The 17,068-nt window shown below is 60.2% G+C and overlaps 1 protein-coding gene across 4 annotated transcripts; it reads left to right on the top strand.

The window, feature by feature from the left end:
* The first annotated feature begins 378 nt into the window (after positions 1-378).
* Positions 379-16,476, top strand: ZNF444 (zinc finger protein 444). Of its 4 annotated transcripts, none has more exons than XM_058707510.1 (4): positions 379-477; positions 4,781-5,122; positions 13,851-13,935; positions 15,398-16,476. In XM_058707510.1, exons 2-4 carry the CDS (start codon positions 4,811-4,813, stop codon positions 15,982-15,984), a joined length of 984 nt encoding a protein of 327 aa, XP_058563493.1. In that variant the 5' UTR covers positions 379-477; positions 4,781-4,810; the 3' UTR covers positions 15,985-16,476. The 4 variants fall into 4 exon arrangements, with proteins under 4 accessions (XP_058563493.1, XP_058563491.1, XP_058563492.1 ...); XM_058707508.1 differs by lacking the exon at positions 379-477 and adding an exon at positions 484-616; XM_058707509.1 differs by lacking the exon at positions 379-477 and adding an exon at positions 542-653.
* The last annotated feature ends 592 nt before the right edge of the window (positions 16,477-17,068 follow it).

The following is a 17,068-nucleotide window of genomic DNA, read 5'->3' as shown; positions in this document are numbered from 1 at the left end:
TCAGCGCCGCCGGGTACTATAGGGGAGGAAACGCGACCCATTGTCAAGGAGACAACCCGCAGGCCAGACAGGCGCAGAACTCTGGCGGGGGCCCTCCTCTCTTATCGCCCAGATCGCCAGAGGATTTCACTCCCGAGCTCCCAGCACAAAACCTCCCCCACTCAGGACAGCGCCGCCAACGCTCCTCCCTTTCCCTCCCACCGCCTACCCCGCCGGCACGTCTTCGCATGCACGGGCTCGCGCGCGAGCCAATGGGAGGCCCTATGTACATTCTGGGAAATGTAGTCCAAAGCCCGGCGCGCTGAGAGGCCTTGTTTGCGAGGGCTGATAGGCCGCTGGCGGTGCTCAATGCACCTTGGGAAGTGTAGTTCTGGTGCCGTTAGAGCCATTCGGAGACACGCGTGCGAGGGACGCCACTGCGAGGGTCCAACGGGACGCGTCCCTTGCCGCGATGCTTCCTGGGAAGTGTAGTTCTGGGTGAGGCCTGTAAGGCGGTGGTGTGGGCTGGAACGGACTACTCGGTCTCGGAGAGTTGGGGGAGGGGGGAACGGATGAGTTGGCGCAAAGCCTGCCGGGGCATGGAGTCCCCGTGAGCTTTGTGCGCATGTGCGAAGAGGTGAGGGGGCTTGGGGGGCCTCGTCTGGGAGAGTGAGGTGAGCGAGGGGGGAAGGGGGGCTGGGAGGGGTGGTTGGACGCGCTTTGGGGAGAGGGGGGCTGGAGGCCGGAGGAGGGAGGGATGGGGAGCGGGGGGGCGGAGGGGAGAAGACGGGGAGCGAGTAAAGCGGGAGGTGGGCGAGGGGGATGGGAGAGGGCACGGGCGGGGGGGAGGGGCTGGGGGAGGGCCGGGAAGTGGGAGGGGGCTGTGGCCCCTGGAGGTGGGGAACGCAGAGGCAAGTGAGCCGCCGAGGGAGGGGGGAGGGGCCGGGAAGGGGGAGGGCCCCCCCAGGGGTGGGGCCGGGGGCTCGGGGGCCCGCCCCTCTGGAGGGGTGCAGGTGGTTCATTTTGCCTCGACCTCGAGCGCGCGCACACGCGCTCCCAGGAGTTCTGCGAGTCCCCGGGACAAGGTGGGTCCCCTCGCTGCGCTCCCTGTGGACTGGAGCGCCCACCTCTGTGGCAGTGCTCAGGGGAGGAAGTTGGTTAGTGGGTGCAAGATGCCTCGAGGCTGCGTTTGCTGCTGTTGCCACCTGAAACTGCCCCTTCTCGCCCCCCTCCAGTCGCCCTCTTGCGTCTCCTGTTCCCGTTTAGAGTTGGATTTTAATGCGTGTTTGGTTAATAGCGGTGCCCCCTAGCACTCCACAAAGTAGCAGGAATTTCAGCTCTGACTCCAGTTGAGGACTTGCATAGAGCCTTGTGCTATTCTCAGCGTCTTTGTTGTCCTTGTATCTTGAATTCCTCCTGCGGTCTGGGATTGGTTTGATTTTTCTCCCCATTGTACAGCCTGGGCTGTGGAGAGTCCGTGTAAAAGGTGCTGTTGTATCTCGTCCAAGGGCAGATGGCTGGTAGGTGGCTGAACTGGGATTTGCTGCAGGGCCCTTGTGCTCTGAGTAAATATTTGTCCAGTGGACCTGTGGCTCTCCACCGGGGTCGAGTTTGCCTCCCAGGGACATGTGGCAATATCTGGAAACATTTCTGGTTGTCGCAGTTGGGGAGATAGCCACTGGCATCTGGGGGAAGAGGCCAGGGATGTCGATAAACACGTTACGTTGCGTGGGGCGGCTGCCACAACGTGGAATTATCTGGCCCCGGATATGACTGGTGCTGAGGTCTGGAAACCCTCAAGTGTACTAGGAGCTGGGCCGCTTCTAGTTCAGGTTCCCAGCAACCCCTGTGGGGAAGAAGCTGTTACACGAGTCCTGTGTCCAAGTGCAGGTGCAGAAGTGAAGCCCATGTGTCCAAGGTCACACAGTGGGGCACGCAGCCAAGGTCCAGAGCCCATCTTTTCAGCATTCAGCTAGCCAAACGTGCTGTGCAGAGGTGCTGGGACTCTGGAGTCAGAACGGTTCCAGGTTTGAAAACTGCCTGTAAGTGTTCATTTCTCCTGCTCACCATGGTACCCAGCTCACAGGGCTGTTGGGACGGTGGGGTGGGAGCAGTGTGAGACAGAGGCCACTCAGTGGCTGTCTCCCAAGGCCTCCAGGGTGCCTGGTCGGGCGGGACGATACTCCTTGGACACAGACAACAGTGTCACAGATGCTTTTGTAGCGGTGGCAGGAGGCACTGGACCCTCAGTGGGTGGTAAGGATTGGTTTACAGGGTGGCATGAACTTGCTTAGCACTTAGTATGTGCTTTCTCAGGGTGGTGACCCCGGGACCCAGAGAAGGGTCCCGCTGGCCCTGCTGTGAGAAACTCAGCGTGGACAGCTATGGGAACGTGGCTACCCATGACCTATGACTGCAGGGCCCTGCCACTTGGTGCTGGGGCCTGGCTCCCTCAGGTCAGATTCCACTCCCTTTGGGGGTGGGGGGGAGGGTGTTTGTCACAGTACAGAGGCTTCTGTGCACCCTTCGAGACTCAGCTCTGGCCCAGGTGTTCTGGAAACCCTACCCTACCTCTCCCAGGCCCAGTCAGTGCTTAGATGGAGGGATGGGTAGGCAGGAGGTGGTCCTGCAGAGCCTGAGCTCTGCCTCTTACTAGCTGAGTAACTTCACTCTCTCCACTTGTGAAACGGGGGCCATAATACTCCTTTCAGAGGAAAGATCATCCTGTACATTTCCTTTGAGTGCCAGCCAGCATGCTGGGCTCTCCTGGGCTCTCTTGCTCTCAACTCTTGTGAGGGAAAACAGCATACAAACACGACAGCCCATCTTGTTAAACGCTAAAAGGGAATTACTAAAGGGAAAGGTAACTGCAGGGAATGGTGTGTGGATGCTGTGCAAATCGGATGATTTGAGGAGACTCTCCAGTGGGGGGGGGGGGGGAATCACAAGGAGGCCTCAAATATGAGAAGGAGCCGGCTGAGCAAGGGTTAGGAAGGAGAAAATAGGTACAAAGGCCCTGGGATAGGACTTGCCTTAGGTCCAAGAAGATAATCAGGGAGGCAGTGTGGCTGAGTATAGAGAGCCAGGGATAGAAGGAAGAAATCAGAAAAGTAGGCGAGGAAGCAGTCAGCAGGTTTGGAGCGGGGAAGTGTCACAACGTGATTTCTATTAAGGAAAAAACCCCTTCCTGAGTGTTGTGGTGATTTGCAACTACAGCGACACTCTCAGGAGCAGGGAGATGCTGCGGGGGCTGTGACAGCCGACCCAGCAATGAGATGATGCCTGTGGTCGGTGGTGTAGTGGTTAAGCATCAGGGCTTTGCACTCAGGCTATCCAGGGGACTACCTCAGCTCAGCCGCTCACAGCCCGTGTCCATGCAGCCTCTGAAGACCCCACGGCACACCCAGAGAACGGGAGTAAAACGGGCAGTGTCTTTTGTGATGAAATCCTTCTGACCTGCCAAGACCCAGGGGTCCCCGGACCAGGCGAGGACCTCTCTCCCTAGCCGGGGTCTCTCGGCCTTGGCACTGGACCATTCTGTGCCATGGGGCTCTCGTGTGTGCTCTAGGACACCTAGCAGCATCCCTGGCCTCTGCCTGCTGGACGCCAGAGGCACTGTTCCCCTCCCCCAACCAACAGTGAAAACTCTCCAGACATTTCCAGCTGTTTCCCGGGGTCACGTCTGGGTTCCCTCCCTCAGGAAGGGGAAAGCAGAAGTGGGGGACCACACAGAGGAGAAGGGGACGATGGACATGGGTGAACTCCTGCAGTCTGCCACGTTTCCCAATTCGTGGATGTGCTTGGGGGCCCATCCGTGTATTCCTCCGCTCCCTCACTGGCTGGGGGCTTTAACAGCAGACATCTGTCTGTCTCGGTTCTGGGGCCAGAGTCCAAGGTCAGGTGCTGGCAGACTGGGTGTCTGGGGAGAACCCTCTTCCTGACTGCGGACGGCAGCCTGGTTTTGTTCTCACAGGGCAGGTGGTGGGGATTTCTCTTCCGCCAAGGCCACCGATCCTGTTGGATGTGGACCTCATCCTCGTGACTTCCTGTCTTTCCCCAGTTGTATTGAGGTGTGATTGACGCGCAAGGTGGTGATGCGATGACGTGTGTAGACGTTGCGATGCGCTCGCCACAGTCGGTTCCGCTGACGTCCGTCACCTCTCGTTGGCTGACTTGTTTCTTGTGACGAGAACTCTGGGGATCGCGGCTCTCACGGCTTCTAGCAGGAGGCACGGTCACCGCACACATTAGACCCCCCCCCCCCCACGACTGACCCATTCCCCACATCCCACATCCGGATGTTGTGCTGGGGTTAGAGCTTCAGCGTGACGATTTGGGGGTGGCTTTGCAGTAGGCGTCCCGAAGCAGCTGCCGTTGGGGACGCTGGGGATGGTGGGGTTTGTGCGTCATGCGGGCGAGCCGTTATGATGATGGTGGCGCTCTCGATGGTGCCCCGCTCTGCTCACTTGAACTGGGGGGAAGAGACCGCAGTGCCCACGGTCACCCCGCAGGGAGGGCAGAGCCAGGGTCTGAGCCTGTTGTGTCCCAGGACCGGGACCCGAATGTCCATTCCTTGGGCACCTGTTGTGTGCGGGGCACTGGGTGCCACAGCCCCCAGGCACCTTCCCCCGCAGGCCCTCCGCCGAGCAAGATAGGGGAGACTGAGTCACAGAGAGACGCCGCCCCTCACTGCAGGTCACTGGGCTCCTGGGGGTGCCCCCCTCACGGTGACGGTGGGAGGAGGCGGCGGTTTCTAGCATCGTGGGCCCAGCTCTCACCGCGCGCACTTCCCTCCCCACAGGCCCGCTGTCCCTGCGGGGCTCGCGACCCCATGGAGGGCCCGTGTCCCCAGCCCGTGAAGCAGGAAGGCCAGGCTGCCGAGGGCCTGGCCCTGGACTCCCCGTGGCACCGCTTCCGCCACTTCCACCTGGGAGACGCGCCGGGCCCCCGCGAGGCGCTGGGCCTGCTGCGAGCACTGTGCCGGGACTGGCTGCGGCCCGAGGTGCACACCAAGGAGCAGATGCTGGAGCTGCTGGTGCTGGAGCAGTTCCTGAGCGCCCTGCCCGCCGACATCCAGGCCTGGGTGTGCAGCCGCCGGCCCCAGAGCGGGGAGGACGCCGTGGCCCTGCTGGAGGAGCTCTGGGTGAGCCACGGGCGGGAAGGGGGGGGGGGGGGGGGGGCTGCTCGCACGCGCGCCCCTCGGCCGCCACCTCTGCGCGCGCCGGCTGGCTCAGAGACTGGCCTCCCTCCCGCCTCGCCCCTGCAGACCTACAGAAGGAGGCTGGTCTCAGCGGGTAGGAGTGACGCTTCATGCGTCAGCAAGCACACCAGGCAAGCACCGGGGCGGCTGGCCGTGGGGCAGAGAGAGTCCGGCGTGGAGAGCAGTGCAGGGGGGTGGTCCCTGAGACCACCCTGCCGGCGGACCGTCGTGCCGCTTTGGGGTCTCCCAGAGACCCATGTGGAGTGAGTCAGGAGGAGGACTCCGTGAAAGCCGTCTTGTTTACCGTGGTGGTGATGCTGCTCACGTTGGCAGGAGGACAGGATGCAGCTTCAGCAGAGGCGGGAGGCGCAAGGGCGGGGTCTGGGCAGTGGGAGGATGCAGGGGTGGGTCCAGGTGAGGAGAGATGCAGGGGTGGGGTCTGGAGGAGCCCCACTCACAAGGAGCCTCCCACCGCCCCCTCACACGGCATGAGGGCAGCTGACTCCTACCGGCAACATTATATGACCACGTGTGTGCAGTCTGGCTGGCTGGAGTGGGGGGTGGCTCCCTGAGCCATGGTGGTGCCCCCAGTGCTTACTGGGGCTACAGGCACGACCCACCTCGCTCTCCAGCCCCCCTGCAGGGAGCAGGTGCAGCGTCTGAAAGTCACCGTCTGAAAGTCACCGTTGTACCTCGTATTGTTGGACCCGCTGGTGTGGCCCAGGCCCCCAGGCAGGTAGGATGCCCCAGGGGCTTGGAGGTCACTTCCTGGTGGTGGTTGAGGACAAAGGTCAGCCATCCCTTTGGGTGAGGCTGCACCCTTTAGTAAATGCAGGGGTCGCCCAACTGGCCAGTGGGCCAGCCCTGCCCCCACCCATCCTGGACCTCTCTGGACGCACAGCCCTGCCTGTCCTGCGCATTGCCAGTGGCCGCCTTCACCACAAGGGCAAGGTGAGGCAGTGGGGACACAGGCCGGGGGGCCAGCACAGCCAAGATCCACTACTCCGGCCACTGCAGGAAAAGCCTGCCAGTTCCTGGTTCAGAGCAGTGCTGTCCAGTGAGAAGTAGGACTCAGGCCAGTTCTGGGATCCTGAGCCTTTTAGTAGCACATCGGGAGGGCCAAAGAGAGCCTTCTAGGAGCACATCGGGAGGGCCAAAGAGAGCCTTCTAGGAGCAGGTTGGGAGAGCTGAAGAGACCCTTCTAGGAGCACGTTGGGAGGGCCAAAGAGAGCCTTCTAGGAGCAGGTTGGGAGAGCCGAAGAGAGCCTTCTAGGAGCACATCGGGAGGGCCAAAGAGAGCCTTCTAGGAGCAGGTTGGGAGAGCCGAAGAGAGCCTTCTAGGAGCAGGTTGGGAGAGCCGAAGAGAGCCTTCTAGGAGCACATCGGGAGGGCCAAAGAGAGCCTTCTAGGAGCACGTCGGGAGGACCAAAGAGAGCCTTCTAGGAGCACGTCGGGAGGGCCAAAGAGAGCCTTCTAGGAGCAGGTTGGGAGAGCCGAAGAGAGCCTTCTAGGAGCACATCGGGAGGGCCGAAGAGAGCCTTCTAGGAGCACATCGGGAGGGCCGAAGAGAGCCTTCTAGGAGCACGTTGGGAGGGCCTAAGAGCGCCTTCTAGGAGCAGGTTGGGAGAGCTGAAGAGAAACCAGTCGGTTTAATCCTGATAGGTGACTTGGTTGAGCTTAGCATAGCCAGGTTGTGACCCTCTGGGCACGTGGCACTTGGCACCTTTCCGGGTGCTCAGCAGCCACATGTGGCCGCGTGGTGCGCAGCGACCCGCCGTGCAGAGACCAGGAGGAGAGCAGCCAAGACGAGGGAGCAGCTGGAGCCCAGCCCAGGCCGGCACAGAGGCTGGCGGGTCAGAGGCCGGTGGACAGGGGGAATGAAGAGTTGGAAAGATGGCAGGATGTCGTGGCGAGCGTCTGTGGGGCACTGTCGGCTGCCAGGGACGCAGTTGTGGTCCTTTGTGTCTTCCTGCATCTCTGATACCCTGTCCACCCTTCCCTGGGACGAGCCTCACCCCTCCGTTTCCTCCCCTCAGGCGGCTTCTCTGGGTCATTGTGTCCCAGGGTTGCTTGTGTGTTTCTTCTTGCTGCCTCCGTAACAAATTCCTGCAGACCCCGTGCCTTAAAGACGATGCAGACTTACCCACTCAGGGTTCTGGAGGTCAGCGGTCTGACTCGGATCTCGCTGGTTGAAACCAGGGTGTGGGCTGTGCTCCTTCGAGAAGGAGGCTCCGGGGGGAATCCATCCCCAGAAGGAGGCTTCAGGGTGGGGGGGATCTGTCCCCAGAAGGAGGCTGGGTGGGTGGGGGGAAGGGATCCGCCCCCAGAAGGAGGCTCCGGCGGGTGGGGGGGGTCCATTCCCAGAAGGAAGTGGGGGGGATCTGTCCCCAGAAGGAGGCTCCAGGGCGGGGGGGGTGGGGATCCGTCCCCATAAGGAGGCTGGGGGCATCCGTCCCCAGAAGGAGGCCCAGGGGTGGGGATCTGTCCCCAAAAGGAGGCCCAGGGGGAGGGGGGATCCGCCCCCAGAAGCAGGTGGAGGAGTGGGGTGGAATCCATCCCCAGAAGCCCCAGAGGGAGGTCCCGGGGGAGTCCGGGGCGGGAGGGGTCCGCCCCCAGAAGGAGGCCCCAGGAGGGCATCCGTCTCCTGCCTCTCCCAGCTTCCGGGGCGCCCACGTGCTGTGGCTCGTGGCCTTCTTCCCCTTCCTCTGTCTGCAGAGTGCCTCACTTGACCTTTGCTTCCAAGGTCACATCCCCTCCTGACCCTAAGCTATCCCACTTTCACACAGAACACTCCCATGATGACATGGGGCCCGTCGGGATGATCTGGGGTTGTCCCCACACATCAGGATCCTTAAGTCAGTCACATCCTCAGTGTCCCAGCCCTTTTGACACGTGAAGTCACAGAGTCACGAGCTCTGGGATTAGGATCAGGGTGTGGACGTCGTCAGGGGCACTGCTGTGCCTGGCCAGAGGCAGGTGTGTGCACAAGGAAGTGGGGGGTCCTCGATTCTCGTGGAGTCGTGGTTCCTGATGACCCTCCACTTGGAGGAGGCCTCCGCTTGGAGGAGGCCTCCCTGTGTGCCCAGGTGTCTTCACCGCCCCTTCTGTGTGTTCTCTCCCGTTCTGGTAGGACAGCAGGACTCGGGCTCAGAGCCGTCCAGGGCTCAGGGCTCTGGGGTGATGCCATTTTACATGATCGCGCTGAATTGTCCACAGTGTCCCTGTGATGCCCTTGCCCCACTTCCGGTGTGACTCACGACCATTTAGGTGAAAGTTGTGGACAGTGGTTATCGCTAGGGTGTTAGGCCATTGCGGTGACGCTGTGGGAGGTGCAGGGAGAGCTGGCATCTGGGAAACCCCCCCAGGACTAGGGCTGCTCTGGTCTGTGGGTCCGTGCCCATCCTCGGCGGAGCCTGCCGGGACGAGTTGTGTGTGCTCGGGTGTCCGGCTGTGTCTCCAGACCTGGCCGCTCATTAGAGCACGTGGAATCTTCAAGAAACACTCTTGGAGGGTCTCACGCTCAGGTGCTGAATCGGTTGTGACAGTGCGAGGGGCTGTGGCTTTGGCTGTGTGTTTCTTTTTTTTTTTTTTTTTTTTAAACGTTTATTTATTCTTGAGACAGAGAGAGACAGAGCATGAATGGGGGAGGGTCAGAGAGAGAGGGAGACACAGAATCCGAAACAGGCTCCAGGCTCTGAGCTGTCGGCACAGAGCCCGACGCGGGTCTCGAACCCACGGACCGCGAGATCACGACCTGAGCTGAAGTCGGAGGCCTAACCGACTGAGCCACCCAGGCGCCCCTTCGCTGTGTGTTTCTAACATTTCCAGGGGGCATATGGTTCTTTCTGCTGTTAACACGCGGTGGCTAATCGTAACCACAGCCACAGTCAGGACACAGAGCCGTGCAGTCACCCCAGGGCCCCAAGTGCTGCCCTCACGGCCCCGTCACCCTGGGGCCCTGTGTGCCCATCACTCATTTAGCCCATCCCCCACCCACCTCCCCTCTAGCAACCCCTAGCTTGTTCTCTATATTTCAGAGTCTTTTATGGTCTGTTTCTGTTTTTATTTTATTTTCCTTCCCTTCCCATATGTTCTGGTTTTTGTTTCTTAAATTACACATATGAGTGATACCATATGTTTTTCTGTGACTTATTTCACTTAGCATAATACTCTCTAGTTCTATCCAGATAGTTGCAAATGGCAAGATTTCATTCTTTTTCATCTCCGAGTAGTATCCCATTGCGTATATACACCACATCCTCTTTATCTATTCATCCGCCGATGGACATTTGGGCTCCTTCTATAATTTGGCTTTTGTTGATAGTGCTCTGTAAACATCGGGGTGCATGTGCCCCAAGTGTGTGTAATTTTAGAACAAGTTGCCAAAATGCTTCCTGAGTGGCTTCTCACTTGGCGTCCCCGCAACCACGTACGAGACTCCACGCTTCTAAGGACTGCCTGCCCCCCCCCCCCCCATTCCGGGGGCTGAAAGAAATCCCTACCTGGCTAAGCCAGCCTTATGGAACTCGTTACTTCTTTATGGTTTGTCTGATGGCCAGAACATAGACTCCAGGGTGCAGGGGCCTTTGTCTCGTTTACCAGTGCTTCCCTGCTTTCAGTAGTGCCTGGTGCATAGTAGGTGCTCCAAAAGGTGCTTGCCAGCAAGTGGATGAGTAGCCTCCCCGGCCTCCCTCGTCTGTCCTGGGAGAGAAGATTTGACGTGGGCAGCGGTGTGAGGTCTCCTGTCACCTCTGTTGAGGGAGAGCCTGGTCTATTCTGCAGGTGATGCGGAGGTGGATGGGGCTGGACCGACTTGTCTGCTGTCAGTCACCCGAGTCCGGTCCAGGCACACCGTAGCCAAGGGGCTGGGCGTCCGCCAGCCTGGGAAGCCCGGAGGAAAGCTGGTGGGCGGGCAGGAGCGGGGAGGCCCAGCTGTGATCAGCACAACAGGAAACACCCGCCAGTCTGTGCCTCAGAGGTCAGCACTCAGGGGAGTCCTGAGGCTTCAGAGAAGAGAGCACAGGTCCACTGTCAGATGTGAAAGCCAAGGTCGGCAGATGGACCTGTGGGGCTGGCAGGAAGGTGAGGGGGCGTCGTGGCCGTGGCTCAGGGTGGCTGGCGGGGCTCACTGAGGCGACGCATCTGAGTGCTTAGCAGGACTTGGGCCAGACCCCAAATCCGTGCGAGACGGACGTCCTGCCTTCTTGCTGTGGCCTGCAGGGCCCGTGGCCCTCACCCCCCACCCTTCGCCCGGTAGAGCTCAAGTAAGTACACGAACGAGCGCCAGGATGGGAAGTGTGGACGTGCACCCCGGGGTCCTGACTGCCAGGCGGCTCAGTGCACAGCCCTCAGGGGTTCCCCCAAGGATGCCCTCGCTGTGACACCACCTGCAAGTCTGGGGATCCCCAGGACCAGCCTGGGTTCCGTAATTCCTGAGAAGGACTCAGGACTTCAGATGCGTTTCAGTGAAGGACGTGGAGTCCAGTTAGCAAAGGCGAGAGGCCCGCGGGCGGGGCCCGTGAAGCTCCTCGCCCAGGGGCGCCGTGTGGACGACGCCTGCTCGTGCCAACCAGGGAGGCTCCCCAGACTGCCATCCACGGTTTTTATTGGGGGTCAGCCGTATAGACACAGCTGACCACCTCATGGCTCCTCCTCATCTCCACCTCTCTGGAGGCTACAAGTCCCCGTACATCCCAGTGTCAGCACGGCCTCCCTGTCTCTGCATGTGGCCCTGGGGCCTCAGTATCCTCTGTCACAGATGAAGGTATGAGTCCCACAGAGGCCAAGCAACCTGCCTGAGGCCACATGGCCAGTTAGGGGGCAGCGGGAGGAAAAGAACCCGCAGGCCCTCGCTTAGATTCTGCTCTGACCCCTGCTGTACGCCGGATACTGAGCCCCCGACGCCTGGCCCAGGGCGTCAGCCTTATCCCCACTGCTAGTCTGCCTGGGTATCTTCTTGTGGACGGTGCTTGGTCTCCGCACGGTCTAGCATCCGCTGTCTGGGAGCCCAGAGCAGAGCCGCAGGACATCCGTAGGGTCCTCCAGAGGAAGCAAGGGCGTTCAGCCTGTGCGGGCCCCAGAACCGCCAGGGGAGCCTGCTGGCAGTGCTGACCCGGCCGCAGTGGAGGCCAGTGAGGGCGGGCACCTCCGCAGGAGCCCCGCTGGGGGCCAGGGAGCAGGTGGTACCCCAGATTGTGCCCTCGGACTCGGGGAGACCGAGTGCACCTCAGCCCCTGTGCACCGACCCTGGAGGGGCAGGAACTTGCTCGGGGTCCCACAAGTGGGTGTGTGGCTGGAGGCACCTATGGACGTAGTCGGTCACGGGCCAAACCCTGACCCCACGCTTCGGTTCCCCCTTATGTCAGAACATCCCCTTTTAGGAAACCCTCCTTTATCAGAGCGAAGGCAGACGGTTTTGCCCTTTGATACGTCCGTTGTTCACTCGCTTGGCGTGGTGTCTGCAGTTCCCATGATGGTTAGACACGGGGCCGCCCTGTGAGCCACGAGTGCCCTTCCTGGGAGTCGTCCACATGGAACTCGTCCCTTCTGTGTGGTCAACAATGGCAGGACAGCGGCATCTGTGACAGCCAGAAAGCGGAAACGACCCCTGTGGGGACCCACCGAACAGATAAACACATGTGATCCAGCTTCACAATGGAGCAATACTCAGCCACGCGCAGTGGAAGCAGCCATGCAGCTGGGGCGACCGTCACACACACAACGTGGGAAAGGGAAGAAGTCGGTCGAAAGGGACCGTGTGTTGCAAGATTCCATTAATGCAGCATCCAGAACATTCCGAAAACTTTCCCAGCTCCTTCTACGGGGCCAGCATTACCTTGACATGCAAAACCAAAGAGCTTACAAGATAAGAAAACTGTGGGCCAGTATCCCCAATCTCAAAATAATTATATTTCAGGAACCGCCCACTCCCCCCCCACCCCAGAAAAGTACCTAATTATCGTGTGGTTCTGTGTCAAGTTCTAGAACGTGAAAACTGCCTGGTAGCGGTGAGAAGCGCACCAGCAGGTGCTGAGGCGTAATGGGGAGGAGGCGGAGAGATCACAGATGTGCACAAGGAGACTTTTAGGGGCTGCTAGATGTGTCCGCCATTCCGATTGTGATGGTGGTTTCACGCGTGTACACGTGTTGAAACTCACTTGATCGTATGCTTTAAACGTGTGCATTTATTGTACGTCTGTTCTGTCTCAGTAAAGCTGTTGTGAAGTGCAGTGTGCTGGGGACCAGGGTAGGGCCTGTTCCCAAGTCACACAGGGTCCTAAGCCTGCGTGTAATGGCAGGGATGTGGGCTCCGCCAGGTCCTGAAGGACATGTAGAAGGTAGACAGGGGAAAGGGGACGAAGAGTGGGTTCCAGGCAGAGAACAACGAAGAGTAGAGGTTTGAGAGAGCCTGGCACACTCGGCACCGAAAGCGTTCTACTGTGGGGTTCCAGGCAGGACCCTGGCGAGAGGCGGGGCCGGGCGTGCGGGCCTCATGGGCCACAGTAGCAGCAAGCAGCGGGATGGCAGCACCATGACACCCTGAGCTGCACCAGTGGCCGGGAACCAGTTCAGTCTGCCGGAGCAGAAAGGCGACCACACAAAGTATTCATCCTGCCACCACCAGGCAACGTAGGCGTCACAGATTCCAAACCACGCACGTTTGAGAAAGGCTTCAGAAGCTTCCTGAAGACTCTTCTTGCTAGGTGAGAGAATTTTAGACATTACTAGGGCACCTGGGTGTCTCAGTCAGTGAAGCAGCCGGCTCTTGGTTTTGGCCCAGGTCGTGATCTCATGGTTGGTGTGTTTGAGCCCCACGTCAGGCTCCGTGTTGACACTGGCGCCTGCTTGGAATTCTTTCTCTCCCTCTCTCTTTCTCCCCCTCCCCCGCTTGCTCTCTCACTCTCTGTGTTTCTCTCTGAAAATAAACTTAAAAAAAAAAAAAAAAAGATTTTAGGCATTGCTGACTTCCATCCTAAGCGTTACACTTGAAAGAAGTAAAACGTGAGAGGTAGGGTTGGATGTGTGGAACTCAGTAGTCAACTGCATCAGCACCAGGATTCTGATCTGTTCCTTGGGGGGCAAGGGCTTGAGAAACATTGACAATAGCGTAAAGGAACCTAAATTAGTCTGAGACATTTTCGGTAACCTTGGTGTTCCTGGCTGGCACCATCGTGCTCAGAAGCAGTCCACCACTTGTGCTGGGAAAAAAATCCACTTCTGATGGAAAAAAAAAACTTTATTTTTTTCTTGACTTAAAGGTAGCTTATGTGTTTCTCTTGTGTATTTTGTCAAGGAGTTTGCACTTTACCCGAAGGGCAGTAAAAAGCTAAGGCAGGATTTAAAGAAGGTGCATCAGTTGTCTGTTGCTACATACAAGTCACCCCAAACTTGGCAGCTTGCAACAACAAACATTTGTTGTCCACACAGTTTCCACGGGTCAGGAATTTGGGGCACATCTGGCACAAGTGTCTCAGGTTGTGGCTGAGCCTGGAGGGTCCACTCCCCAGATGGGTCCCTCACATGGTGGCCAGCAGGAGACCTGGTGGCCGTCTTCCCCCGGAGCTTGTGATAGGACCTGATGACTGTCTGAATGTAGCAGGGGTCACAGGGGAGAAAAGTAGAGGCTATCGCTGTGGTCTCTCAGTTCTGAGTGTCGTATCTCTCGTTTCAGGGACCAGCAATGAGGGCACCTCAGGATGTGATGGAAGGCTCTGGGGTGGCTGTCGGAAAGGAAGATGGTGTGATGATGCCTTTAGGTGAGTAGCTTACCCCCCTTTCACACTGTGCTCCCCTCTTACCCTGAAGGTGTTCTCCTCCTGCCTGCCATTTATTCGTTCAGTGAACATTCGTGGTGTCCCTGCCGTGTGCCAGGCCCTGAGCTGGGCACCAGGGCTGGAGATGGGTCAGACACGCCCCCATGGAGGGCACAGTGAGTGGGGGGTCAGGATAGCAGGTGCCCGGTGACATGCACCAGCTGTTGGCGAGTGATAGGCACTGTCCTGCCAGTCTCCTGCAGCCTGCGTTGCCACATGGGAACGTGGGCACGGAACGTCTACGGTTTTTCCTCAAGAGAAGACAGAAGTGTAGATTTCTAGGATGTTGCCTGATTTTTAAACGTTTTTTGTATTTTTAAATACACTGCCGTGCACCAAGCCCACGTCACCTTTGGCTGCCCAGCTGGCACACTCGGCTCTCCAGAAGCCGAGATCTAACAGCAGCAACCCGAGGCCAGGAGAACTCAAGCAGCTTGCCTGAAGCCACACAACAAGTCAGGGCCAGAGCCAGATAGGGATTGGGGCTTCTGCCCGATAGTAGGTGTCTCTGCACCCACTCCACAGGCTGGGGGGAGGCCAGGACAGCACGACTTGGGACCTGGTGGTTGGCGTGGAAGGGTGGGACAGGGGGACCAGACTCTTCAGTTGTGCTGGAACTGTTTTTTGTAAGTTGAGTCGTGAGCTGGAAGCTTGTGAGGCAAGTCGGATAGAAACGGGTTGCGTATCTACCTGGAACACCATAGAGCAGTTTGAAAGCCGGGAGAAAGGAAATGAGGTTCATTCGTCCACCTGACTTACCTGCTTACTTACCCATCTGTCTGTCCACCCAGATACCCATTCGGACGCTGCCTGCTGCCCACCCCCTTCCCGGGGCAAGCAGTCAGCCTGCCCACTCACCCACTAACTCGCTCAACCAACCCCCCCATCCCCCCCACCACCCCCCACTAACCTAGCCGTCTACTCCCTCCTCACCCACTGTTCACCCATCAGTCTGCCTCCCTGCTCATTCATTCATCTGTCTCCTTACTTCCCCTCCCATCCATCCCCCCACCCATCCATCTACACCCTGGTACTTTGGATTCATTCATCTGCCCATCTCCTCCTCCTCCGTCCACCCACCTGCTGACCTGCCTTCACCCATCAAGCCCCTCCTCTGTACACCACGAATTTCACATCCATTCACCCATCCTCCCTCATATCCATGCATCCGTGCATTTATTTGGCGATGACTCTGCGGTGTGTACCAAGCACCGTGCTGGGTACAGGGCTCCTGGGGGTGAATAAGCAGCCTGCAGTCAGCCCTTCTCCCGCCCCTTGGTTTCCAGGCATTAAGCATTCCCCACCCGCTCCAGCAGGGGGCCCTTCATCCCCGGCCTGCCCCTGCCCTCCCCGCCCCCGCCGTCTGCGGAGCCACCTGCCCTCACCCTGTGCCTCTGCCCGGCAGGAGATGCCGTCCCCGGGGCTGAGGTGCTGGCGACGGGGGACCCCCAGGCCGCGCGCCCCTACAAGCAGGAGCCCGGCAGCCCTCCGCCGGCCCCGGCGGCCCCACCTGCGCCCGGCCCGCCCGTCTTGCCGGCGGCCCCGGGCACCGCCTCCTGCCCCGAGTGCGGCAAGGCCGCCCTGAAGCCTGCGCACCTGCTGCGCCACCGGCAGAGCCACTCGGGCGAGAAGCCGCACGCCTGCCCCGAGTGCGGCAAGGCCTTCCGGCGCAAGGAGCACCTGAGGCGCCACCGCGGCACGCACCCCGGCGGCCCGGGGCCGGCCCTGCGCCCGCTGCCTGCGCGCGAGAAGCCGCACGCCTGCTGCGAGTGCGGCAAGACGTTCTATTGGCGCGAGCACCTGGTGCGCCACCGCAAGACGCACTCGGGGGCGCGGCCGTTCGCCTGCTGGCAGTGCGGCAAGGGCTTCGGGCGCCGCGAGCACGTGCTGCGCCACCAGCGCATCCACGGCCGGGCGGCGGGCGGCGCTGGCGCGGCGGCGGGCCCGGGGGGCGGGGGCGGGGGCGCGTTCCCGGCCTGGCCCCTGGGGTAGTGCCCGCCTCCCTCTGCCCTCGGTGCTGCCCGGGCCCGCAGCCCCCTCCGGTGCCTGCGCCGGCTCCTCTGCTGGCCCGGGCTCTCACGTTGTTCTTTTGCTCTTTCTGTCCCCTCCCCACTCTCGTGTTACGGCTTCAGAGCCCTCCCAGCCCCTCCCACCCTACTCGGTGCGCCCACAGGCCCCGCCTCCCCTTCCCTCCGCACCTGCCTCCCCGCCCTGGCGGGAAGGACGCCCGAGGCCCAGGAGCCCAGAAGTGGAGCCTGGATCCGGAGAAGGGCTGAAGGAGGGAGACCCCTCCCCGTCTGGGGGAGGGGGGAGAGGACGGGAAGGGGCCAGTGGTTCCCACAGGACGGTCGGGCTCTGCTAGTTGGCTTCTTGGCCTTGCTCCTCTCTGCGGCTGGAGGCGTTTGATGGACAGATGGCTGCTCCTGGGAGGCGCTGCGGAGACAATTCGGCATATGGAGAGTAATAAAGTCATTGAGTTGTGCACCCCGCAGTCCCAGGTTCTGTTGTGGCCAGGCCCGACTTGGACGCCCACCATCGCCAGGAGGCCGTGGGCACCATTTCCTCATCCTTGCGCCTGGAGACCAGGGGGAGGTGGGTTCCATCCGGCCCACCTAAGGGCCTGGGTGTGGCTCGCGCACTGCTCTCTTACGGAGGCCGGCCTTGGAGGAGCCTTGGAGGCTGGGGTTCTGAAGTCAGTCTGTGGCTTCCTGGCCGCGTGATCTTAGATCTCACCCGCTCTGGGCTCCCGTGTTCACATCTGTAAGCAGCAGATTTAAATGGGCATTGCTAGAGTGTTAATTGTGGGAGGCCACCCATTCATGGGGACCCCCGAATACCGGTTTCAATAGGTCTGGGGTAACCCAGTTTGCGAAGAGAGGAATCCAGTCTGTGGCTGAGGATGGGGTATGAGCTCGGGGGCCATGGGTCTGGGACCTTGCAGAGGTGGTTGAGGAGGGGCCTGGGTGCGGCTCACTGTTGAATGCAGTCCCTGGGCAGCCTCGTCAGGGTGCTGTCTCCCCTACCCCTTGTCCTCATCTCAGTGCAGAGTCCTGGGGTCCAAACCCTGGTGCCTTCC

This window comes from Neofelis nebulosa, chromosome 17 (genome assembly GCF_028018385.1).
Source record: "Neofelis nebulosa isolate mNeoNeb1 chromosome 17, mNeoNeb1.pri, whole genome shotgun sequence".
NCBI lineage: Eukaryota > Metazoa > Chordata > Mammalia > Carnivora > Felidae > Neofelis > Neofelis nebulosa.
This window is presented reverse-complemented; position numbering and strand designations above follow the sequence as displayed.